We start from the raw sequence: 26,516 nt of genomic DNA, 5'->3' as shown, positions 1-26,516 counted from the left end.
CAGCCCGGCAGCGCCGCAGCCCCGACGGAGCTGCAGAGGGGCCGGATCAAGAGGCACCTCGGAGCCCTCAGCAGTCCAGCCAGCAACGCACGGGCAGGAGGACACAGGCGGCGGTTCCTGCCTGGGACAGGAGTTGCGGCCATCTCCAGGCACCGGTCTCGCAGCCGTCCCCGCAGCTCCGGCCCCTGCCCAGCCGCTCTGTCGGCAGCATTAAGGCTTCAGCAGAACCACCAAAGGCCAGGGGGCTTCTGGCCATTTCCCCTTCCACACTGCACACCCGGGCAACTTGCTGAGCACAAGCATCCTTTTTCCCCTCTTCCCCTGTGCCCTGCGGACACTGGGCACCAGAAGAAAGCTCCTGGGAGTCTGTGTATTAGAACACTGTTACAATTCCTTTTGAAGGCTCTTAGAAATGCCTCTGCCCGAATTAAGGTGCAAACGAGACCATATGCCAGTGACAGTAGTATGGGTTTTATTTGATGGTAAATATTAGAGAGAGAAAGAAAGAAGTAGAAAATAGTTGGCAGGGGACAGAAAGAGTGACAGGGACAGGATAAGGAAAATATCACCACTCCGTGGATCCCCACCATGTTCCGCTGATCCAGCTGATCCAGCTGGTGTTCTTGGTGGTGAAAGTCCCCCCAGAAAGCACAGAATCGGATGGGTTTATATACCCTCGAGCCAGGTAGCAATGTCCAGGCATGTCCCCCTGGGGGAGGGGGGCAGTCTCTCACCGCCCGACTCTGGATCTGTTGCATCACGTGCAGTCCTGTGGTGCAAAGCCTCTCAGGTGAAAGTGCCGTGCGTGTGGCCTGTGGGGTTTGGGAGTTCCACAGCCGGGCCGGTTTATGTAACGGAGGATGGGTGCTCAGTGCCTCTGACCAGAGGTTACTCCGTGAACCTGAAACCTCCTCCCTTCCCTTCCCCCCGCCTCGATTGGTTGGGGTGGTCTGTGTAAACCTGGCTTCTGTGAGCTGCGCTCTCCCCCCACCCCAAACTCAACCGGGGATGATTGAACCATGGGTTTCCCTTTATCTAATCAGCAGTTTGACTTCCAGTTCAAAGTCCCACCATTCAGGGAGGCATCTTTGGTTGTAGCTTCTTGATAATGAGAAAAAACTTTATATCGATGGTTGAGGCATGAACCAATTTTAGTCTCAGACAAACACATTCTATATTTACATATAAGGGAAAAACCAAAAGAAGACAAGAACCATCTGAAAAAAAAATGCCCGCTGGTTCAGGTGGCCCCAGCAGAGAGAACCTCCCAGATCAGGTCGATGAGGAGCTCCAGCATTGCAGCCAGCCACGGCCCGACAGACGAGGCCGTGTCCTGCATGCCCTGCGGAGTCGATCTCGCAGCATCTGGAAGATGGAGCGCGGAGCTCTCTCCAGTGCCCGGAGGACGTAGGCTGTTTGACGCGCCAGGCTGGAAACGGCAGGGCTGATGTCACGGGACGCGTCTTCAAGGGCTGCAAGAGAGAGGAACAGAGGCACGGTCGGACTCCAGATCTGCGGGGACCCGAGGAGACCCCCCCTGCCAGGGCCATCCCAGCCTGCTCTGGCCACGGCCAAGAGGGAGCAGAGACCAACGGGATCGAAGGTCCCTGGACAACCAAAGGTGCTGGCCACAAATCCCCCACGTGCCCCTGAAACCTCTCTGTGCTCTGCCCACACCACCCCTCGTCCGCGCAGAGAGCAGAGCCCTCCGCAGCCGGGGCAGGGATTGCAGCTCCCCCCGCCAGCCCCCGCTGACAGCCGGCTGCACTCACTCACCCTCGTAGAGGAGCTGGAGCTCTTCCTGCTGGCCCCTCAGGTGCCGCCCGGCGATGCCTGGGAACACAGAGCCTGTCACGGCCCCAGCGGCACAGCTCCCTGACAGCGGCGCTGCCAGCCCTGCGGCCACACGCTCTCCTCGCCCCGGCAGGGCTCAGCCCGGGCCCTCGCCGCATCCCGACGCCCGAGGGCACGGCTGCGAGAGGACGGTGGCAGCCCCGAGGGCAGGCGGAGCCCCACGGCCCCTAGCCCGGATCCCGCTGCCGGGGCAGCAGCCGGGGCTGGGGCCGAGCTGCGGCGGGGCGGGGAGGGGCGGGGAGGGGCGGGGAGGGGCCCCGGGCTCGTGGCTCACCAATGAACCCGACGGCCGCCTGTCGCAGGGACTCCTGTGGGCTCCGCAGGTACGGCAGGGCCCGCCGCAAGTGCTCGGCCGCTCGGCTCCTGTCCCCTGCCAGCTGGAGAGAGCGCCAGGAGGGAAGGGTTGGCGCGGGCTCAGCCCCTCGGCCGGGCGCTCCCTGCTGCCCGCCGTGGCCTCCCCTGCCCGCACAGCCCTGAGGCCCGGCCAGCAGCCGCTGGCGCCGGGCTCTGGAGGGGGCCGAGGGCCGGGCGCTGCCCGGGGAGCCGCGGTGCCCCCCCCGCCCCAAAGCCCAGCGAGGCCGGGGCTCCGTGGGCACCCGGCTCGCGGCCACAGGAGCCTGGAGAAGAGCCCGTGCGGCCAGGGATGGGAGCAGCGTGTGGAGCGCAGGCTGGAGCCCCTGGCTGCAGCACTGGGCGGGGGGCACAGCTGCCAGCCCCCCACACGGAGCACCGCAGTCAGGGGGCTTCTCCAGGCTGCGACTTGGGCTTCCAGGCCGTCCTTACCAGGCCCTCGTCGAACCTCCATGTCTGATCCACGTCCAGCACGCGTTCGAGATCTCTCCTTTTCAGGAAGCTGGCCGCACAATGCAGCGCTTCCCGGGAGGCCTGGAGAGCAGCAGAGACCGGGAGATGGCACCACAGCCCAGGGCACAGGACCCGTGTCCTTGTGCCGAGGCCAGGGGGGTGCTGCAGCCCATGAGGCGCCAGGGCAGGAGGCGGCCGAGCCCCCTCCCAGGGGAACCCCGGCAGCCCACGAGTCCTCACATCGGCCACGTGCCCGTCCTCGTCATGGCAGTGGAAGGAGAGTGGGAGCAGGCTCTGGCGCACGTGAGACTTCAGGGCCTTTTTTCCCTCTGCCGTTAATAAGCCCATCATCTCTTGGAAGATGCATGTGGAGCGCAGCCGCACCTGGCTGTCATCCTGTATGAAAGGAAGCAAGACAGAGCTCCGCATCGGCCGCTCCAGGCCCACCTGGGCACGGGCCTGAAAATGCACAGGGCACAAAGTGTCTGGGCAGCAGCCAGTGGCCGTGGCTGGGGGCACAGAGCCTTACATTGTCAAAGAGTGGCAGGAGCGCCTCAGCCAGCTGCAGGGCGATGGGGCTGGGTATCGGGGCACCACTATGCAGGAACAAATAGCCGAGGACGACGATGGTCATCCCAACCATGTTGCTGTCATCTTCCTGCAGGCGCTCCACGAGGCTTTCGCTCAGGCTCCACATTCCTTTGTTCTGTGTGGAACACAAGGCTGTGCAACCCCACCCTGCTGCTGCAGGGCCCAGAGGCCAAAGGCCTGTCCCGAAGCACTCGGGCAGCTGAACCGGGAGGCAGGAGAGCTGGGAACAGCTGCCTCAGTGCCCGAAGCCCAGCCAAGCCCAGGCGACTGCCTTCCCCAGCCCCACGCTGCCAGCGCAGCTTCAGCCGCTGCCCCCTTCTCACCATCGAGGGATCCTCGCTGAGCACCACAAGGCCTCTGAGCGCCAGGCGACGCCTCTCCCTGCACTCGCTCCGCAGGTTCTTGGACATGATCTCCAGAACGCTGTCACTGCATCTACCCCAGTCCAGCCAATGCTGGAAAGGGGGATCTGAGAGGACCTGAAAGGCACAGGGGAGTGACGGGGGAGCCGGCCGGCACGAGCCCGCAAGCGTGCAGCGCTGGGCCCAGGCAGCAGCACAGGGCGCGGGCACCGTCCCGGGCAGCTGCGGCTACGAGAGGGCAGAGAGCTGGGAGGCAGCGGGGCGAGGCTGCGCTGGCCATCGGGCTCACCTCCACAATGAAGGCCAGGGCAGGCAGATCGTGGCATGGCTCCTCCCCGCTGAGCAGGCTGAACAGGTGGCAAACGATCCGGAAAGGCATGAATTTGGAGGCCCGGGACATCTCCCTGGCAGGAGGAGAAAGGAAGCAAGACCGTGAGCCGGGGGGGCAAACCTCTCCCAGGACAGACTCACACAGGTCTGGTCTTTCCCCGCCACCCTGCAAGGGGACCTGGGTCTTTTGGGAAGTGGCTGCTCTTGGGGACCCTCCTCTCCCAGCCTTTTCCAGTGTCCTTGGCCGGCCGGCCGGCCCTCGGTGACAAGGCCCTCTGGCCCATGAGCACGGGGACTGTGTGGGGCACCCGGGACACAGGGCACAGATGCCGAGGGCAGATGGGGAGGAGGGGGCCTCACCTGGCCAGCAGACCCACTGCATGGTGGTGGGTGTCAGCACAGAGCAGCGTGTCCCAGCCACGCTTGTGTTCCACGGCCACCACCACGTCCTCATAGTAGAGTCGGCAGAGCAGGTCCTTCAGGGTCTGCACTGCAAACCTGTGTGCAGAGCAAAGCCCAGGTCACGCTGGTGGGCACTGGCTCCTGCGCTGGGGACATGGGAGGGACAGGAGGACTGGCATGGAGCACCTGTTGGGGTCGGTGGCAAGGCCATGTTGCTCCTGGCATGCTCTCCACAAGTTCTCGACCTTCTCTGGCATCTGCACTGTGCTGAAGAACACTTGGAAGAGCAGATGCACAAAGAGGTGGGGCAAATAGACTGTCACTACGCGTGGCACATAGGGCACCTGGAGGATCTTCCACATCACCAGAGTTGCCTGCAGAGGACAGACCACCCCAAGACAGCGCTCACTGCCGAGGTGTCCATGTGGCAGGGCCCGAGCGTGGGAGGGAGAGGCCAGGGGAGACGCAGGGGGGAGCACCGGGCCTGGTGCCCCTGAACCTGCCCCTAGCCCCAGTTTCAGCCCAGCGCCTGAGGCAGGCAGATGCAGTGGGGGAAGGAGGATGGAGAACTGCTGGAGCGGCGAGCCGGGGGCGAGCAAGGGCCGGTTCCAGAAACTCACAGCCAGGGCAAAGACGACTGTGTCGTCCCCGTCGGAGGTGCGCGTGCTGTGCTCTGGCCAGCTCCCCAGCACATCGAGGAGTAGCGGCATGACTGTCTTTGAAGTCCTGACTGAGCACATGAGCGTCTTCCACATGGTCGTGGCAGCTCTGTGGGGTCAGAGCTCTGTCTCAGGGGGGATCTCGGCCACAGCACCGTGGCCTGGGCAGCAGCGGGGACCTGAGCTGGCTGCCAGCCCTGCCTCTGCCCAGTGCCCCTCACAGGCAGCAGCCAGGCAGCCCACCCCTGTGGGGACGGGCCCCTGAGGGGCAGGGAGGGAGCATGGCAGCAGGCTTGGGGGCTGACATGCCAGGGCTGGGAAATGGAGGAGCCAGAAGGCCCTGGAACTCTGCGTTTGTCAGACACCTGGGACGGGCTCCACAGGCCGATGGGCTGGTGAGCCCTGGGCCCTCTGGGCAGGTGGGCCCCATACCTGTCACATGATGGGGCCACACGCAGGATGGTCATCACCACATCAGTGGGGTAGGCCTCAGTCAGAGCCAGAAGGGTCCTGGACAGTCTGGAGTCAGGATACTCATTGGACAGGAGCCACTGGTGGATGTACCTCACCATGGCGGGCACCTGGAGAAGGCACGGGGAGAGTTGGAAAGCTGCCAGAGGGACTAATGTCCCCTGCTTCTCCAGAGGAGCGCTTCCCTTCCCAGCACACTGTGATGGCCTCAAAGGCTTAAAGTGACCAGCGGGCGTGGCTTGGGTGGCCAAGCGATTCCTGGGGGGCTCCAGCCCTGGCCACAGGCTGCTTACTCTCTTTGGGCTGGAAACGCCCTCCTCCACAAGCATATCCAGCAGGGCGGCACTGGTCTTGGTTTTGAAGGTGTGAGGGTGTGCTCTGACCCCAGTGCCCGTGACGCTGCTCTCTTCCTCCCGAATTCTCCTGATGAATTCGCAAATCATCTGCAGGAGAAGGGCAAAGAAGGGAGGGATGTTCCATGGGGTGCTGCCAGCGCGGTGCTCGGCTGAGCAGCGACAGCAGGCCCAGCCCGGGTGGGGATGGCTGCAGGTACCTGCGCTGTTCTGCGGAAGCGGCCACGGGCGGGGCCCTGCTCTTGTGTCCGGTCCACGGCTGCATCTGGCAAAGAGCGAGCGCGGCCAGAGCTGAGGGGCTGCGGGAGAGGCCGGAGAACACAGCCCGGGCCTGGGCCGGGGGATGGGGCACGGCCGCTGCGGAGGGGTCTGCCCTGGCCCCTCTTCCCTCCTGTCCATGGGCATGTTCCCAGGGGATGGGATGGGATGGGATGGGATGGGATGGGATGGGATGGGATGGGATGGGATGGGATGGGATGGGATGGGATGGGGCCTAGCTGGCTGCAGGCACCAGCCCTGGGGTCCAGCTCTGCCACTCACCCTCCTGTGGCTGCTGGAACTGCTGCACCTCTGCAGGCTGCTGTGCTGGGGCAGCTGCAGGGCCTTCTTCCTCACCCTTCACCAAGGCCTGCTTGGGCACGGTCAGGGGCCTCTGCTCCATGACACTGAGTAGATGTATGGCTTCTTGCAGGAGAGATGCCTGGGAAGGTTCCGGGTCAGCAGGTCGTGCACTTGTGCCTTGAAGGCACCTGCGACAGAGGAGCCTCAGGAAGGCTACAGGAGAGCAAGTCCTGCACTCCGGTCTCAGAGGGCTCCGCCACAATGACAGGAGACTCCTCGTAAATGATTCAGGTCACCAAATCCCACGGTCTGTCCTCGAGGGCAGTGGCCGCGGGAAAGAGAGACGCCTTGGAAAAGCTCCAAGTCACCAAGTCCTGCAGTCTGGTCTTGAGGGCACTGCAGGAATAACGCCTTGGAAAAGCTCCGGGTCGGCAAGGAACGAGTGGGCTGTGCGGCACCGCTCTGTCCCGTCCTGTCCCGTCGCGTGCTCCGAGCACTGTGGCGTGGCCGCGTCGCCGCCAGCACCTATGTCAGCAGCACGTGTCACAAAGGGCCCTGGCACACCCACGGTGACCGTGCTGCACCATGTCACAAAGGGCCCTTGCACACAATGCCACCTGCCCTGGGCTGCCCCCAGCCCACCCCAAGTGGCCCAGCTTGGAAGGAATCCCTTGCCCCAAGTGTCTAAGACAGCCCGACAGGAACTTAAGCAGCGGCTCCAACCATAAGCAAACGCTCCCCTGCTCTGCGGGCTCGGGGCAGCACAAGGAGCCCCCACGGCTGCCGACGCAGCCGCGGCGGGACGGGCACGGGGCATTCCACAGAAGCTGGCACGGCCTCCTTGGGACACGTCCCGGCCGGTGGCCGTCCTAAGCCCGGGGCTGTGACACAGACGAGGAACGTGTGGGCCAGGGAACGAGTGCTGCTCTGAGCCCTGGGGCCCGGGGAGCGCTGAAATGGGCAGGTGTGGCAGAGTCCCTGCCGAAGCAGACCTGCCACCCCCCGAGCCCTGGCAGCACTGCTGCCCGTCTCCTGCCCCAGAGACCTGTGCCCCGGGGGGCTTCTCTGCCCATGGGCAGCCAAAGCCAAGATGCATTGGGGTCTGTGCTCCTTCCTACAGGGGGCTGTTGGCAGGAGCAGCTGGAGCGACTGGGGGCAACAGATTGGTATCTGACAGGAGATGTTGCTCTGTTACAGCGGGGATGCTGTAACAAGACGTATCAAACCAGGAGTCTCGTGGAAAAGAAACATATATGGACAGATTCTTGGTAGATGTTTCAGAGATGGCTATTTCTCCAGCCGCATGGCCGGAGCTCTGCCGAGGAACTCTTACAGTCACGGGAGCCGAGGGTCCTTGCCCGTGCAGGGAAACACAAAACAACCAATGGGGAACGAGGCTGACCAGGGGCTAGGAAAGCCCGTCCCTGTCCCCTCAGGGCCCCTCTCCCAGGGCTACATGGCAGGGGGAGGAGACCCTGACACCCCCCCAGAATCGTTTCAGACAGCAAGAGTAGGATGTATGTTAAGGAGAAAAACCACCCAGACAGACAAAGACACTATTTTGGTGTCTGTGGTAAAAAAAGTAATATTCTTTAGGTTTTTCATAGCTAAAAGAGACCTGAGTTTGTTTCACTGGAGAGTTTTAGTTCCAGAAGACTTATCCTTTTATTCAAATATTCACCATCTATGGGTACCCTTTAATGTTTTTTTTTTGTGTTTTATTTCCAGTCAGATCTTAAGATTTGAGTCATAAAGCTTATGTAAAAGGTAGGAACGACAAAGTTGATTAATGTCAAAGTCCAATTATAAAAGGATGTACTTCCATGAGAGGAACAAGGCACCCATTATTTTGTGGATTTGTCCAGTTTATTTGATTTGGATATCTGATAGCAATAAATTCATTTTTGCTGCTTTTTTTTTTTTTTCATACAAGTAGACCAGAAATGTTACAATAACCCTTCCTCAAGTATATCCAGGCTTTTGTTCACAAGCAGCTCTGAAAGCAGGATTTCAGATGCTACAGCCATAAAAGATTCATTCTGTGACACCAATGTTGAAGGATTTTTCCTGAGTCTAATTGTAATTAATTAACTTTTTACAGAAGAGAGTTTTAAGTCATGTGACTAGATTAATTTTAAAATTTTTGTTCTCTTTTTTGTTTTAAATGTAAGCTTCTAGTCTTAATAATTATTATTGACAGCTTAACCAAAGTGAACCTCAAAAATATAAGCAGCAATAGCCAATCCTATGTCTTTGAGACACGATTTCTGATTTCTGGTTGCTAAAGATGAACAAGAAGGGAAGCTAACTGAAGGCCAACTATAATATCATCTAATCAAAACTAATCTTGCAGACCTGGCACAGTCTGGATTTGGGCCAGAACACAAAAAATAAAAAGCTTTACTGGCAGTGATAGATGACCTCAACTGTCAGTGTGCAGAGGGCAGACATTTCCTCTCATCATTTTTGATTTCTTGAAACATTTCTTTCTGATGGCCATTAGATAATGCCATTTCACCTGAGAGGAGTGGCAGGGCCCCTGACTACAGCAGAAAATGGATGAAAACCTATTGAGAATGTAAAATTTAAGAAGTATTGAAAGGCAACCAAGTCCACATTACTGGCCTTTTGTTATCTGAGTCTCAGAAAGGGATCTTTTTTCATTATTTGGATGAGAACTGTCTAAATTACAGGGATGGATTGAAGTCCATCACCATGACTGAGATAATTCTGAGTGAGTCAAGAGAAACATTTAGATGAGTTTTAAGAAATGTCGAAATTTGCTTTTTTATGAAAGCCACTTCACTTTCACAGTTGGTACTAAAGCCTCCATAGCACTATCTATGAGTAATTCTTTCTCTAGTCTTTAATTGTTTCAGGAATTCAGTACCATTCTGAAACAGTTTAGACTAAATTATTTATTGATTGATTGAATTAATTTATTCTGTGTGGTCTAGAGCTATGAAAAATTTATACACGAGAAATCTCTAGTACTGCATGAACTGTGACCAGTGTGGAATGTTTTAGTCTTTCTTTTCAATACCTGGTGTTGTGTTGCTCCCCACAAATACAGCATGCAAAACCTGCCAGAATTCAACGAGCTGTCTGTGATGTGACAGGCCCTTGTCACAGGAGCACATCCCACAAAAAGAGTAAGGATCCACCTTTTCAGGATGCAAAAGTCTTCTGGAGTGCCAGCTCAGGCCCATGGACTGAACTTCTTCAGGGCCATCCTCACCATCTTCAGCAAAAGTGCTTTTTGCAGCTTCCTTTCTTTGGAGAATAAAAAAGACTGACAAAGATGTGACAAGAAAGAATTCCAGCACTGAATGCCATGCTGAAAATACAGACATAAAGAAGAGTCTTGTGGTTTTGATCACCAGTTTTTAACTTCCCAATGGATATTTAACCAAGGTTCTAGATAGACATTCACTTCTATCACAGTACTCCATTCCTTCCCTTTAAAATAAGTGCTAGAAAGACAAGAATGAGATTTTTATTTTTTTCAACCCAGAGTTAAAATAATGGGAGAGAATTTGATCTGAAGTACAAAATGCTGGCTGAGCTAGAAAAGCAATTAATTTATTTGGTATGCTGGCTGAACAAACCCTTGATGAAGCCTATGAACTGACATCTGAGGTGAATTTGGACCATTTCCTTTTAGGAAAGCACTTTTTTTTTGGTGCAAAATAATGGGTGCTTTCAAATCTGACGAGGAGTTAATAGCAGATACTTAAGGTCTTGGCAGTGGATTGGTATTGTTTTCTTACTAAAAGGTTTTGTGCAATGGTTGATCTCATTCAGGAGGGCATTTCCAAGCTCTGAGCAACAATTGAAATCCATGAACCTATAAAGAATAAAATTTATCATTATTGTATTAAGTATGTGTTAAAGTGCAGGGCCAGTTAAATATGTTTGAATAGGAGCAACTAAACCTTGAAAGAGCAGTTTGATATTTTGGAGTCTAGAAGATGGAGATTTACAGATTTAAATTGGGGTGGTTTTAATATTTAGCTGTATAATCGTGGCCTCAAAGCTTTGCCTTTTAGGATAAAAAGTGTAAAGAAAAGACTGGTTTATTTTCTTGTGCTGTAACTGCTTAAATAAACCTGCAGAAGAGAAGGCTCTGGGGAGACCTTACAGCAGACTTCCACTCACTGAAGGGAGCCTACAGGACTGATGGAGAGAGACTGTTTATAAGTGCCTGGAATGACAGGACAAAGGGGAATGGCTTCAAACTGAAAGGGTGTAGGGTTAGATTGGGTATTGAAAAAAATTCTTTGTTGTGAGGGTGGTGAGGCACTGGAATGGGTTTCCCAGAGAAGCTGTGGCTGCTCCACCCCTGGCAGTGTTCAAGGCCAGGTTGGATGGAGCTCTGAGCAACCTGGTCTAGAGGAAGGTGTTCCTGCCCGTGGTAGGGGGTTGGAACAAGATGATATTTAAGGTCCTTCCAATCCAGGCCATTCCAGGATTCCATGAGTCACATTAAGAGAAGACACATGATTCACGTAGTCAGAATGCCATGTTCAATAACTGTTGAATCATAGTTGGAGCCATATATATATATATATATATATATATATATATATATATCCCAACCGAATTTAAAAAACAACAACGACAAAACAAACAAACAAACAAACAAACAAACAAACAAACAAAAAAAAAAACAAGGAAAAGAACCTGAAATTGGTTGCAAATATACATTTTTTTCTTAGACCTCACAAGGTTTGTTGTCCAAGAATATTGGCCTTGGATATGCCTTTATTGCAAGTTTAGTAGGAAGATTTGTATGAGCTCTTTGCTATACCCTGCTGTTTGACAGCTGGAACTGTGGGAAATAGTCTTCAAATAATTCTAAAAATCACTACAAAATTTCAACTCAGGAAAAATTCCTACCTGGCTGAAAAGAAGAATTGATGGTTCTTGCAATATTGAAATTACTTTCTTTCTTAATTTATTTTTTTGTTCCTATTTTTTTCTTAGTTGTACTACATCAGTGCAATCTGAGATGTTCTATTAATTTTCTGAGATGTTTTAATACAATGCAAAGTTCATTTTAGGGTGGTATGAAAAAAATTAATTATTTCACTAGAATATTCTGGACATAAGACTATCTTATGTGGAAAACTGTGCTTTAGTGAGATGACCATGTTCTTAATTAATTATAATTTTTAACTTCTAACTTCTTGTAAAGAATTAAATTTTTTTTCCCCATACTTTACTTTTTTGGTAAGCCCGAGACATATTTTTTAGTCTTCTCTTCGTATATTGAAAAGAAGTATTACATGGGAAAAATTACAGTATAATACATTTTTGAAAATGGAAACGACAAGCATTAAAATTTTATCAGAGCTGTAACAAATGGTAGGGGTGCCCCATAGCCAGTGGTTGGATGGGTAAGGCAAGAAGTATAATCAGAACTGAAGTGTATTTAATCTCTGTTGCTGATCACTGCACAGCTTTAGCCTGTTTTCATCAAACTAATTGATGGCAAATGGAGCAGATGCATGATGAGATTATACCCCCAATTTATGGCACAGTTATAAGAAAATATTAGTCTTTTTTTCTTCCATTCCAAGTATTGGAAATTTAGAAAATGCACTGGGTTGGAATTGAAGCAATCTCTCCTGCCTGTCTAATGCATTGCAGATTTTTCTTCTTATTATTCTAAGCACTTAATCTATCATAATCCATTTCAGAAAAAAAAATAAAATAGTTTTGTTTGATGTATTTTTTAATTAAGCCCCTGTCATTGACACTTATGTTTGTTTCTAGGCTATGATTATACATTTAGCATATCTGAGTTACTGTAACTAGAGCAGAAACAGCAGATCCAGAATATTGCTCACACTGGGAAAGGGAAACTATGCAAGGAAGAACTATACAGAGATGTGATAATGTCTAGTATATTCAGTCATTCATTATAATATCCTTGTTTTGACATCTGAAATAGTGACAATACCTTTAACATTTTTATATTTCTCATGAAAACAACCAGGCAAGATGCCTTTGGCAATTTTGAGCCTTGAAAAAGAAATGTGTTTGCAGTGTGTCCATGGCAACCAGCTCCAAACAAAACACTGAAAGGGGGCAAAATTTTACTTCTGTAACAGCAGGGGATGGATTTGTGAACAGCTATAGCCTCAGGGGAGGTGGGGAGTGTTAGGGCAGGAATACCTGAGATGAAAACTTGTGAGGGATCAGCAGTCTGCAGAGGGAAATACCTGAAAGGGAACAGACAAAGCAATTCCAGAAGAAGGAGTTCCCATCAGGAATGATCTAGCCTGGGGAAGGAGACATGACCAAGCATAAGAAACTGGGAAGAGAGTAAGTTTTCGGTAAGGACGAGGGAGAAATGGGAATAGGGGAACAGTTCTGCTGGGAGCTTGGGTATAGCAGCAGAATTCAGAAGCAACGCTGCATGAAGAGCTGAGATGACCAATGTGCTGTGACACAGCTGAGAAAGGAACATAGGCTGAACTGGCTGAGCTGAATCTACCTGAAATTAGGGCTTGGATCATGAGCAGGGCAGGGACACTGAGGCTACAGGAAAAAAAATACGAGTATTAAGGACTAGAAAGGGAAGCCAAACAACTTTGAAGCAGAGTTAGGTGAGCAACAGAATTAGGAGAGTGGTGGTCTGGAAGGAAAAATAAAGAAGTGATCAAGTCCAGGGAGGCAGAAACTTGGAAAAGTGGGTCTGTTCAGTGCAAAAGGAGATTTATCAGAAAATTAAATATGTGCTCTTCTTTCCTATGACATATATCCTTCACTTTGTAATTCTTTAAGCCAACTGCATTTTAGCACATTCCCCAACTGACAACAGGCAGAAATATGAAATTCCCATATCTCAGCAACTTTTGGATCCCAAGGGGTATCAGTAAACCCCACTGCTGAAGTAAATGTTTACTCACAGGACAAACAACCTACTGCTACTGTCTCTCACTCTACTGTGTAAGTGGCATAAATCTGTTCATGAGAAGGTTCCAGTACTGCTTAATACTCAGGTATTAAAGTGCTGCTCAAAAGTGGAATCAGTTTTTAATTTGCCATTAATAACAAGCTGTTGCTCTCACACACATGCACAAACTCTACACTGCAGAGAAGTTTTAATCTTGAAAATTCAGCCCTAAAAACATATGTAAACTTCAGCACTGAGATTGCCCACAACATATGAAAAGCCTCTAGAAGGTGACTATACTGAGGCAAAATTACTTGGCATATCTCTGTTCAATGCCACTGAAATGGCTAGAACTATCCATCAAAAAACCAACTTCATAACTTATTGATTGAGGTGTATTAATAGGCACTTGCCTGAAAGACAGACATAGTCCAGACTGAAAATATAGCTTATTGCAGTTTTAATAAGGTTACATTCACTGGTGATTTCCCATTTTTCTCCTTCTCCATGGAACCTGTCAGCTTTTGCTCTCAAAGCCCTTATCCTTTCACACATTGTTATCTTTATAAAGGGGATAAAACAATATATAAAATCTACTTTAGTAATGGTCTCCCTTCATCCAGCATTACTGCTGAGATCCTTACACTGGCAGCAGTTTACCAAAGCACAGGCAAAAATCAATTTTAATTAGTATTTTTGGCTTTAATGAAAAGTGATTACAGAACTGGCATTTTAGTTAATACTGCTGAGATTTATAGTGGGCTGATGCTAATTAATTTTCTGTTGAATTGCTGTGGGCAATGAATAACTGCAATAAAATGGCAGATTTGCTGATAGCAAAACTATATCAGCACTTCAGAGCTTCTTAACAAAAGGGAGCTTAATGGGTTGCAGGTATAATTTACACTACTTCTCATAAACTGCACATTATTGCTTCTTTGTAAAAGTGTTATGAAGAGCCAATTTTTTGTATTTTATAATGAGAGCAATGTCTTTTCCCACAGTTTGGTGTCAGCATATGCAAGCCTTCTGTAGAGTGTGATAATATTTTAAGAACCTCTGGATAGGAAAGATTTTATCAAGTCAGAAAATTAATCTTCCCTTAAATACTTTTCTGTTATATATTGTTATTCTATCATTAATTTTAGTGTTTTTCTCTGTAGAAAGATACAATTGAATAAGGCACTTGCCTTTAGACTTTGAGGAGTGTCAGAAGGACTTAATTTATTGCGGGCTTGAACAATGCCTATTTCTAGAGGCATCTGATTCCACGCCAAGTCTCCAGGTGCTATCTTAGAGCCTACGGCTTTGGGAGTGTTGGACTTCATCTAATTTTTTCCAAACCACAGCAGAACTGTCACAGCTTCCCCAGCTTCAGAGCAGTCATTATTTGTGAAATGTACATACACCCCACCTGAGTCAGGAGGGAGCTCTTCATACACCCTGCATCAAATTCCAGCTCCCCAGTGGGGTTCATGTGAAAGCCTGGAAACCCTGTTTTTCCCTGGAGCCAGAGCAGGGCTGACTGGAGCAGAGTCAGTGTGACTGACTTCCAGGAGAGGCTGACCCGTGGTGGGTTGGTATTGTGAGCAATGGGGGATGCATCTCCTTGTAAGTGCAGGACAAAATAATTGCTCAGGAAGGAAGGAATGGCTTCCACTCCAGACTTTATGGAGATATTATGACACCGGCATCTGTCCCTGGTGAAGGAAGTGCTGCCAAAAGTATTAAGAAATTAATGAGTTCCTCAAATAGTGAAAGCAACTGGCTTTGTTTTCCTGGTCAAAACCAGGCAAATCCCTCTTTTAGGTTTATACTAACATTAAGCTCTTTTTGGTAGGTATGAGGAATGGAAACTTTCATAATTCCAAACAAAATCCAAAATTTTCCTTTGAACTTTTTGTCTCTAGTGTCTGAAACCTTATAAAATGCACTAAAAAAGAAAGGTTTCAGAGAAATCATGGGCATTTCTACCAAATAGAGGGAATTAGTGTCCCAGCATCAAAGACAGTTCCAGCTGCAAACGCCTGTCCCAGCTACCTTTAACCCTTCTAACACATGAAGGAATATAACAAAATTGCATCATATAGTGCCTACCACAAATTGTTTCAGACAGGAACACTGGACACTCTTCACATCTAACAGAACTAGCAAATATGGTTGCACCTTGTCTAAGGCAGGTAGTTGTTTGTTAGTTGACACTAACCATGCCATAGTTAGCCCTCCCCGATGAGGGAGAATTTTAGAGTCTTTGCCAGGAGTCCAAGAGACGAACGGACCTTCAGCCTTCTCTGCTTCCAGATAGTTGTTTATTAAGTCTTATCAGAGAAACAGAGCCACCAACGTGACCCAGACATAGCACAGAGCAGAGAATGCAGGAGAATGCCCAATTATCAAGATTTACACAGTCTTTTTAAAGGTAAATTAACCAATGGTCACTAAAAGTGTACATTATTTTTACTTTTCCACCAATGTATAAGAAATCATCTAGTCACATAGACAGGAACTGTGGAATTCTTTGTCCAATCATCCCAAACTACTTCTACTGCAGAATATGGAGCAGTAGAAGAAGAAGGTCTGGAGAACAACAACAATCCTCCATTTTGAAGTTTTTTGCTTTTTTCTATTTACTATATTAGCAAACCCAAATCCTCTAAATTTTTCACCCTGTGACAATCTTACATAATATCCTATCACCTAATTCACACCAGTGTAGATTCTAATTCTTCCCAGAGGGTAGGCAATTTTCTCCATGGACAAAGGTCAAAAACAGTATTGTCCAGGGGGGTAGAACCCTTCAAAACAGGCAGAGAAATATTCTCTGCACTCTGGGTTCCTACAGTTAGTGGTAGTTAAAGTTTTAATTAAAACAATACGTGATTTAATTATGATAATTATAAGAATATCTTAAACATATTTTCTTATTTTTGTTGTAGGTATCAGAAAAAATACAAGACAAGGAAAAAGTCTTCTAAAGTTATTGTAGCTTTAGGTATTGCAATACATGTGATGGTAAAATCTTGGAGAGCATAAGGATACTAAATCTTGACATCCAATAGAATTAGGAAGGTACCTAAACATATTGGAAAATCTTTCTGCAAGCCCTACATTTGAAGCAGAGTCAGATAAGATATATCTTACATGCAGAGATTTTACAGTGATGACTGGTTTTATTTGGGTTTAATAAGGAAATGGCATTTATGAGATTACTCTATGGGTGCAGGCATATGTGTGTCTATTGCTACTCTCCTTTTAAATACCCTCAGAATCTCCTGTCCAATTTTGATCAAATCTGACAGATGAGAAGATATTAAGCTATTAAGTTCCTACAAGTGGCTGAATAGGGGCAAGAGACGCTACTTGTCTCCAATCAGTAACCCTACTGAGGAAAAGGTTCAAGCATGAGCTCACCCTTCAACAGGCATCACAGCAGAGAGACTTTGAGACAAAAACCCATCAGGCATCATTAGTTTTAATGCTCACAGACTGACTTGGTTCTCCCCTCCTCCCTCCCTGCCCAAGTAAGTGAAAATTGGCTGTGGGCTGTTTTCTGCTTTGTTTAAATAATATCCATTTGCAGGCCAGATGACACGTTAGGCACTACATTAGTCTCCATGACTGCCACTATAATCTTGAGGGCCAGATTGCTGCTCACTCAGGATGGATGCACAAATGGAGAAAGATTGTGTGTGCCACTCTTCTAGTATGTCCCTTAGAGAGGTGACAAAACAGCTTTTATTTGGTCATGCAAAGCTGCTCATTGCTAGCATATCCATGGCAAAAAAAAAAAAAAAAGAAGGAAGAGGCTAAATCCAGCTTCCCAGCCACACTGACTCACATTCAGATTATTCACATTATTAAGATGGTGTGAAATGAAAATTTTGTCTTTAATCTAAACAATACTATCAATGCATTTGTGTTCAGCAGTAGAGAATCCTTCAGTAGCACAAAATACAAATGATCTAAAGGTTGTGATGGTACTTGTGATGCAGGGATGCTCAGTCACCTTTTTCATAGGAAAAAAGTTCACTAGCATATTGGTGGTCTTTAGTAAGAGGTATGGTCTTTAAGAAAGGTGTGGAAACTGGAATCTTCCTTAGACAGAGTTACAAACATCTCAAAGTATTCAAATTGTCACATAAACCTGAAAATGAAAGACTCAGCCCATGGTAACATTGTCACTTGAAGCTGAATGTTAGATTTGATTAAATATCCACTACATCACTAACAAGGTTCCTAAGTATTGAAGCTGCTTTCAGATGGTAGGAGATAACACGATGCTGGTGTGCTTAATGATTTACATTGACATCCATTACCTCATCCATTATTCCAGAAACTACAGGCTGTCAGTCTCACTTCAGTGCCTGGTAAGGTTATGGAGAAGATTATTCTGGGAGGTACTGAACACCTGGAAGACAACACAGTCACGGGTCACAGCCAGCACAGATTCATGAGAGGAAAGTCCTGCTTATCAAACCTGATCTCCTTTTATGCCAAGGTAACCCACCCAGCTGATCAAGGGAAGACAGCTGATGTGATCTTTCTGGATTTCAGTAAAGCTTTTGATACTGTCTCTCCCAGGATCCTTCTGAACGAAATGTCCATCCCCCAGCTGGATAAACACATCATGGGATGGGTGAGCAACTGGCTCACAGGTCGGGCACAAAGGGTTACAGTGACTGGGGTGACATCACACTGGTGACCTGTCACTAGGGGGGTTCCACAGGGCTCCATCCTCGGCCCTGGGCTCTTCAACATCTTCATGAATGACCTGGACTCAGGACAGGAAGGGATACTGAACAAGTTCACAGATTATACAAAATTGGGAGAAGCTGTCGACTCCCTCCAAGGCAGAGAGGCCCTGAAAGAAGACTTTGACAAATTAGAGAGATGGAACATCTCCAACCATATGAAGTTCAACAAGGGAAAGTGCTGGATACTGCACCTGGGACAGGGCAATCCTGGTTGTGTGTACAGTCTGGGGAATGGAGCACCACGGAAAGGGAACTGGGGATCCTAGCCTATAGAACGCTGAATGTGAGTCAGCACTGCCCTGGCAGCCAGGAGGGCCAAACGTGTCCTGGAGGGCATCAGGCAGAGCATCACCAGTCAGACAAGGGAGGGGATTGTCCCTCTCTGCTCTGCACTGGGGCAGCCTCACCTCGAGTGCTGGTGAAAGATATTAAACTATTGGAGAGGGCCAAAGGAGGGTCATGATGATGGTGAAGGGCCTTGAGGAGAAGTCATATGAGGAGCAGCTGAGAGCACTTACCTGTTCAGCCTGCAGGAGACTGAGGGATGACCTTGTTGCAGTTACAACTTCTTCATGACTGGCAAAAGGGACAGGCACTGATCTCTTCTCTGTGGTGATCAGTGACAGGACCTGAGGGAAGGGACTGAAGTTGTGTTAGGGGAGGTTTAGTTTGGATATCAGGAAAAGGTTCTTCACCCAGAGGGTGGAAGAGGCTCCCCAGGGCCACAGAACCAAACCTGACGGAGTTCAAGAAGTATTTGGATAACACTCTCAGGTACATAGTGGGATTCTTGTCCTGTGCAGGATTGAGTTGGACTTAATAATCTTTTTAAGTCCCTTCCAACTCAACGTATTCTGAGATTTTGTGGTCTAGAGTTCCAGACACGCTGCACCCAGGAAACTACTTAAGTTTTCAAAATGTTTTTACTCTCTGGTGGGTATTGGTCCTCTAGCAAACACATTGTGCTTGTTTTGGCTGGGATAGAGTTAATTTCCTTCATATCAGCTGGTATGGGGCTGTGTTTTGGATTAGTGCTGAAACAGCGTTGATAACACAGGGATATTTTTGTTATCCCTGAGCAGTGCTTGCACAGCACCACATCATTTTCTGCCTCTCACACCACCCCACCAGCAAGGATTTGTGACAGCTGACCCCAACTGACCGAAGGGATATTCCACATCATAAGGTGTCATGCTCAACATATAAAGCTGGGGGAAGAAGAAGGAACTGGGTTACTCATGATGGAGCCCTGCTGTTCTGGAGACGGCTGAACGCCTGCCCATCCATGGGAAGTGATGAAGGAATTCCTTGTTTTGTTTTACACTTTTTAAAATCTAAAAATGACAAGTGTTTGACTTCTTTTGGACAGCTTTTCCACGGGGTCAGCAGACAGATTAATGTGCCTAACATCCCCAAAAATCAGATTGTGTGGAGCAGCTGTCAATCAAACCCTAAGTTGTCACCGGGATGAAATTTCCAGCAGGCTCAAAACCATCCTCTCCACACCCCTGTGAAACAGGCTGGAGAGGAAAATAACTGCTGGGTGTTCACCTCACACAAAGCTGTTGAGGTTCCCAGCTGCTTTATAGCAGACTCCACCTGAACAGACTTTAAATTTTACTTCTGAAAGATGTTGATTTTAAGCACAGCTTTGTGTTTGGCCCATACAAGAGGTTGTTCCCACTGCAACAAGTCCACAATTTAAAAAGACAGCTCTGACCAGCTGTGCCTCTGTGTGGTTCTCTAGCTGCTCTTTAGCCATCCTCCTCCTGTGGTGGCATTTTCCTGGCTCTGAAAAACAACATTATGTTCCAGTATATTTCCTGTCTGAGAAAAAGCCACTCCACTTGCCAGTTTTGCTGCCCTCCAGCTGGCCATGTTTCTCCAAGCCTGTCACTGTCTACTGTTGTATGGGAACGGCCGGATTTGAAGAGGAGGTAGAAACATTTGGCATTAGCTTCCACTCCAAAACCCAATTTTTCTGATAAGCAGGTCTCTGAGAGCAGACTTTTGCTCCCCTCTAATGTACACCACATAAAGGAACACAAGACTCAGAAGACAGAGATGGAAAAAAGACTTAGCAATGGAATTTCATTATGCCCATACCCAAACTGAAGATGATAACAGCTAGAGCACAATTTTAATGGCTTTTAAAACTTGGAACCGTGGCCTGCTGAGTTCATTCTCCCTTCTTTATGGTTCCAAACCCCTTACCATAGTAGCGTCCCTGAATGAGTGTTTTTTTAGAAATCAACACTTGCTCTGGAGTTGAACCCTGGAGCTGTACAAAGAGGAAAACCCCTTCACTCTCTCCATTGTATTCAGCACCTAATCTTAACCCGAACCCTACCCCAAACCCTAAACCCAACCCTAAAACTAACCCTATCCCTAACAAAACCTGAACCTTAACCACAACACTAAACCTAACTCTAATCCAATCCTAGCCCTAAACCAAACCTAGCCCTAACCCCAATCCTAACCCAAACCCAAACCCTAACCCAAACCCTAACCCAAACCCTAACCCAAACCCAACCCTAATCCTAATGTAACTGAGCACTAACCCTAACCCAAACCCTAACCCTATGATTTTCCATACACATTCCTTTGTTTATAGCCCTTCAGCTAATTCATGACCCATATGATTCTGTTCCTATCTAAGGCAGTTAAAATAATTCTTAGAATGGGGTATCATGACACACTGATGAAATGCTTCTCTCTTCAGCTGAAAAAGACCCACTTTGCCTTTCCTACTAATTTCATAATTCTGGCAAAGAAAGCAATCAAGATTTTCTGGCAAGATTGAAGCTTTACAGATTGACATGAATGTTTCCAGCAGTCCTGTTATCCTGTTACATATAGGGCCAACCTGAATCCAATATAAATGTTTTGCATGGATAGCATGTAGCTGTGCAAAACACACTGGAGCGCCTTAGGAGAGGAATCAGCCCTCAAGTGGAAATGTTCACTTCTAGTGGTAGCAGAAGGTTGGTTTCACCACAGGCCATCTGCACAGCTTGGATGGGTGCACTGGAGGATAAAAAAGTTGAAACTAATCCTCCAGCCATGCTATCTCTCTGGCTCACCTGTCCCAGAGGGAGGATCAGCAGTGCCCATGATTCTTGCAGGTGCCAGAAACTGATGTTCAAAGAGAGTGGCAACATCTCCACTGGCAATGGGCAAGTGACAACCAACTTACTAGATGCAGGGGGAAAGAAAATGTCCTCTCTCTTCAGGAACTGGACAGGAATCAAAGATCATTAATGAAATGTGTGAAAATATCACTGCGTCCAAGAAATTTCTTTTCCACCTCTCCTTGGCCTACAGCAGATGTCTGGGTACTGTCTGAGGAAGTGCATGCTTGCAGCAGTGGCCTGGCTGGTGCCAGACCCAAATGTGGACAGGTTCTTCCTCCTCAGCCTGACACCATGAAATGTTGATGTTGGGTGCCAGCTGCATTTAGAAACACAGAACTTGATGCAGTGCCATCAGAATATTTGGCCTCCATACTGGTCTTATGCACTGAGGGTCATGTTGCTGCTGAGTCTTCATGCTGCCATCAAAACTACATCACTGTCCATTTCTGAGTCTAAATTTATGCATATGTTTTATGTATTTCCTACAATCCTTCCCCATACTGACAGTTCTGTCGGGCAAACTTCAGTTCACTGACCTCCAGTTGCACCAATTCAATTTTTATAATTGATCTATTAAGCACATCAGGTTGTGGAAGTGAATTTAATTTAGAACCAAAACACAACCTGCATGGTGGAACATGCTAAGTAAAGTAAGCAATAGTGTAGTCAGCTAAGTCTGTACATTCCCCAGTCTCAGGTATTTATCTGATTCCAGCATCTGGAAGAAAATATTATTTGCATTAATGACTTAATGTACTAATTCGAAAAACAAACCAGTGGTAGGCACCAGAATAACAATTTAATGGGGAAATTAAGGAAAAGGGAAAAAAAAAACAAAACAAATGAGAACACTGGTTCAAACTGACAGTCAAGATACAACCTGACACGCTTAGTCAGGGTGGTGGTAGCAGCCCGGTAGAATGGTGGCTGCAGTCCTCTGAAGCGGTGATCCTGTAGTAAAAAGGGTCTGCTCTTCCTCGGAAGGTCCAGTGGTGGCTGTGTAGCTCCTGTCCTCTGGAAAAGGCTGTCTCTAGTGTTCAGAATCTCAGATTATATCCAGGATGGGATGCTTGGTTCCTCCTTCTGGGTGGAGCATCTCACAATGGGGTAATGAGTCATGAGGCCAAGTGTTGATTAGGCTCATTAACAGAAGATAGTCCGGAGGGAGTTATCTCTGAGTCATGCAGCAGGACAATGATGGGCCATTAACAGCAAGATAGTCTGGGGGGAGGAGGCAAGGAAACACCGCCCCACCTGATTTCAACAGCTCATGAGGATGGTAATGGAATACACTGCAACCCAGGACACTTAACCTACCTTTAAATATATTACTAATTTATCATAAGAAAACAGTAGATCATGAACAGATCTCAAATAACTTTGAAATGTAAAAAACAAAGTAAGGTGTATATTTATAAGTAATCCAAAATGAAGCAACTGTTTATAATTCTTCCTAATTTTGTATTTGCATTATAATACTGTAGAAAACATGACTCAGGTTTGAACTGTGCAAAATACCTAATGAGAGCTCCCTTAAATTTTTATTTATAAACTCAAAAGGGATGAAAACGAAATTCTTAGCTTTGAAGGTTCTCAAGCTTTCCTGTATTTCCAACGGAGATTTAAATTTTGTAGCAGCATACAAAATTAAATGAGAATGTAATCAGCTAGTGACCTGCTCTGTTTCATCTATTTAACTTTCTATCTACCTCAGAAAGAAAGTTCAATTAGTTTATATATATGTATATAGTAGTGAAGATAGCAGAATCCCTTGTCTTTCCATAAAAGTAAAGAAAGTAATTTCATTATTTAAAAATTAATGTCATGTTTTAAAGTGCATTTCTACCCTCAGCAAGACTAAATGGCCATTGTTCAATTTTTGATAGTAAAACTGGTTTTATGGAGGAAAAGAGGTTTTTCGCTGCAAACGACCCTTTCTGCTCACAACAGTGCTATGAAACTGCCTAAATACAATTATTCATGGACTTCTGGCAGCAGAAAAAATTCTGGACATAGAAGTAAGGAGGATTTATTAATCCTAACCTAAATTTAATATTTTAAACTGATAGAGGGTGTTTGATATCAGAAAATGCTGACTTTTAAGCAATATCAGGCAAATGTTAGCGAGTGAACATCAAATTAACTCATTGAGCATAGATCCTGGTGGAGCAGCATCACATCACGAAACAGCACAGCGCTCTGACTTCTCCACAACAAAGCTAAAATCCAGTGGGTCCATCCATCACCTCTGGAGGTGTGTGGATGGGCACTCAGCCACTGCTGCCTTTGCTCCTGCTTGGCTCAGGAACAGGGCTTTCAGGTGCCTCCAGACTGCTGCTTTTCCCAAGCAGACCCACAAAGCTGCTCATTTTCCCTGTGGAACTGCTGCTTTATGCAGGCTTTAAATTCGCAGATCTGTAGCTTCCCTCTGTGAGATTTTTCTAGCCCTTCCAAAGAAAACCTTTTTCACTCCTCTCTCTCTTTGTCCCACGTGGTCTGTACTCCTGCTTTATCACTTACTGACCCTCTGGAGATAAGAGATAAGCAGAGATGACAGATATTTTTTGCTTAGCACTTTTCTTCCCTCCCTCGCTCTCTCCTGCCTCTCCTGTTTTCCATGTACAAGGTGAGAGTCTGGATCTGCCAGAATTCATTTTACTGTGAAGTTCATTGAACTTCGAATTTTATGCTCTTGGAAATCAACATGGCCAAGGTGTCTTAATGGGATAAGCTGCCTGTGATGCACCGACTGGTATTAGCTATTTCTGACTGATGCCTTAGGTTTTAACTTTTCTATTTTTCAAGTCCTGTACTGCCTAGTGTTTAACTCTGAATTTTCATGTGTCTTGTTAGCTGCTGTTTGCTCATGCTGGTTAGATATAACAAACCTCTTTAGGTTTCCATCTCAAGGACACCAGGCCCCAAAATATGCAAACTAAAAACCTCTGAAGAGGGGGGCAAACTTGGGGTAATTACATCATTAACTGAGGTTATAACTCGACAATTAACCCTGATATGCAAATGAACCAAACTTATAAAAGTGTGAAGAACTCGTGACCCAGGGTCCATCTTGGGTGTAGCCTTTTGACTGCCCGGGGCATACCTTTGAAGGCCCTTCAAATAAATACCTACCTTTATTCTCTTATTCTTGTCTAGCCTCTGTTTTTAGATGGCCATCTCAGGCATCATGACAAACATTCCTTTTATTGCAAAATCCTTGCACAATGGGATCATGAATTACATAAAAATGGGCAAACCTGAAATACAAATTAACTTTCACTATCATATCAACCATCATTAAAGCCTGAAAATTTAATGTATTTTTTTGGCAAAATGAAATATTTGTTGTAACGTATTTGTCATGATTTCAAATTTCCTCTGCATGCACCATACCTGTTTGAATATATTTCTAATTCTCTCACTAAAATGTTGGGAGATAGTCTCCAGAACTAGCTAAATGGAACGTATTTAAATAATAAATTTAAATAGTAAATTGTCTGATAAATGGAAAGGGCAATCTTCAATAAGGACAAGATAATTTTCCACATACCTTCCTTCACTGAGAATGGAAGACTCCGTGGATGTACCAGCTCCAGGGTCACATATTTAGAAATATGCACAAGCCACTAAGGTGAGGAAGCCATTTATGGCCTCTGTCTGCCCTGAGTGTACTGTGGGAAGCCCACCACTACCTGTGCAAATGCCTCTCACTGATGCAAATGTGAATCTTCATGTCTGAAATGCCAGATCTTTCCCTCCATACAAGAATTGGAACCCCCAGAGAGCTGTCCAGTATAATCCAGGGTAGCACTGCAATAACTAATGAGCCAAATCCTCCATTAATTTCCAATTTCTTTGCTTTGACCATAGCAAAATTCTTAGGGTCTGATTTTGCCTGTGTAAATCTGACAAGATTTGTAATAAGTTCTTGATGACTTTGTATTTTCATATTCAGCCGCTTGATTTAAGTTTTAGAAATCTGTCTAAATTCTTGGAGTGGTGATGGGTTAAGATGAGAAATTATTTCTTTAAAATAGAGGAAATAAATATGTTTGAAAATATGGATGCTTGCAGGTTGTTTGTTTGGTTCGTTTTTTTTGTTTCTTGGCCTCTGAGTTTCAGAGATTTTTTTTTTCATTGAAAAAGCCATGGTGCAATGGACTGGATGTTTTATGAGCATATCAAAATCTTAAGCACTAGCAGCAATTCCATTTATTGAGCAAAACATAAAGATGTATTCAATTGTCTACTGCTATAGTTCTCAGAGAATTGAGAAATAGGAGCAAAATGTAATTAATCTTTTGTGCTGCAGTATAAAATAGGCTATGCAATTTAATTTTTATTTTGTTTATTTGCTTTTTCTCTTTTTTTTCCTTTAAAGTGTAAAATTTTACATCACCTAAATAAATGTAAAGTCTGTTTACAAGATGGGTTTTATCAGCTGGTGGGGTTATTGATATTTCATTATTGCCGGACTTACAACCTGCAAAATGCTTTATCATTCTGTTTCAGTAAATCAAAGCAAGTTATTTCTGGAAACATCCCTTTGTGGAGCAAAGGAGGAAAGCACCTCTTTGCTTCTACCTCTGTATTTTCCATCCTGATCTTCTGGCAGGTGAGGTTTGCTCTCTCAGGAGCCTGTCAGTGCTAACTCAGCTGGACAGATGGCTGCAGTGCTATGTGAAACATTCCCTTTCTCCTGGTATTTCTAGTCCTTGCTGGCTGAAATTTTGAGGAAGCTGTGAAGGATGATCATGCCAAGAGATTGGGAGCTTATGCACGTACAGCTAAATCTGATTGCCAGCAAACCTATGTGAAATAAGTGAAGGCAGAGGCAGAACAGCTCTTTTGCATAGTGCTGTGACAGCTACACAGAGAGCTGTGCTTGAAGTAAAAGGATTTTCTGGATGTTAAATGGCACAGTGGACCAGATGAACACTGCTCACCTAATTGTATTCCCTGCACACTTGGAGATAAATCCTACAGATTGCAGCTGAAAACTCCTTTTCAGAACTTAGCATCTCCATGTTGGGAACAGGAGTAAACCAAAGTATAACTGCATTAGAGTGACTCTTTAGTTATTTTACAGTTTTTCAACAAATTTATGGGGGATGGATAAAATTTAGTCAATACCCACTATGATAAAGCAAAGAGATCACTCAGAAGAAGGTACACAATTAAGAATAATATCTGAGCCAAGAGTGTCTGGAATGTATTAATAAGTACTGATGATATTCTATCCCATCTCCATTGCCTGGCCTCTTAATTCATAGCCCCATAGTTTTGAGACATAATTGGTTCTGTAATAAAGGGTAATAGTATAAGCTCTTGCTGCCC

General features: G+C 46.9%; 1 protein-coding gene across 1 annotated transcript; it reads right to left on the bottom strand.

The window, feature by feature from the left end:
- Positions 1–513: 513 nt before the first annotated feature.
- On the bottom strand, positions 514–6,487 carry LOC138119851 (maestro heat-like repeat-containing protein family member 6). The gene is made up of 15 exons (XM_069032082.1): positions 6,367–6,487; positions 6,027–6,091; positions 5,767–5,916; positions 5,435–5,583; positions 4,964–5,111; positions 4,530–4,717; positions 4,302–4,439; positions 3,901–4,015; positions 3,573–3,728; positions 3,188–3,364; positions 2,899–3,054; positions 2,638–2,739; positions 2,129–2,231; positions 1,777–1,833; positions 514–1,472 (listed from the first exon to the last, which is right to left on the bottom strand). The coding sequence occupies exons 1-15, from the start codon at positions 6,485–6,487 to the stop codon at positions 1,273–1,275; spliced, it is 2,025 nt and encodes a 674-aa protein (XP_068888183.1). The 3' UTR covers positions 514–1,272.
- Positions 6,488–26,516: the final 20,029 nt, after the last annotated feature.

This window comes from Aphelocoma coerulescens, chromosome 1, assembly GCF_041296385.1.
Source record: "Aphelocoma coerulescens isolate FSJ_1873_10779 chromosome 1, UR_Acoe_1.0, whole genome shotgun sequence".
Lineage (NCBI taxonomy): Eukaryota > Metazoa > Chordata > Aves > Passeriformes > Corvidae > Aphelocoma > Aphelocoma coerulescens.
Note: the sequence above shows the minus strand (reverse complement) of the source record. Positions and strands in the feature narration are given on the sequence as shown.

Bases quoted from the DNA above. Each gene is read 5' to 3' on its own strand.
- LOC138119851 (XM_069032082.1), bottom strand. From the start codon at position 6,487: ATGGAGCAGAGGCCCCTGACCGTGCCCAAGCAGGCCTTGGTGAAGGGT. The intron at 3,055-3,187 runs GTAAGGCTCTGT...CCTTTCATACAG, and splicing joins TCCTGCCACTCTTTGACAAT to GATGACAGCCAGGTGCGGCT. The intron at 1,473-1,776 runs GTGAGTGAGTGC...TCTCTCTTGCAG, and splicing joins GCTCCAGCTCCTCTACGAGG to CCCTTGAAGACGCGTCCCGT.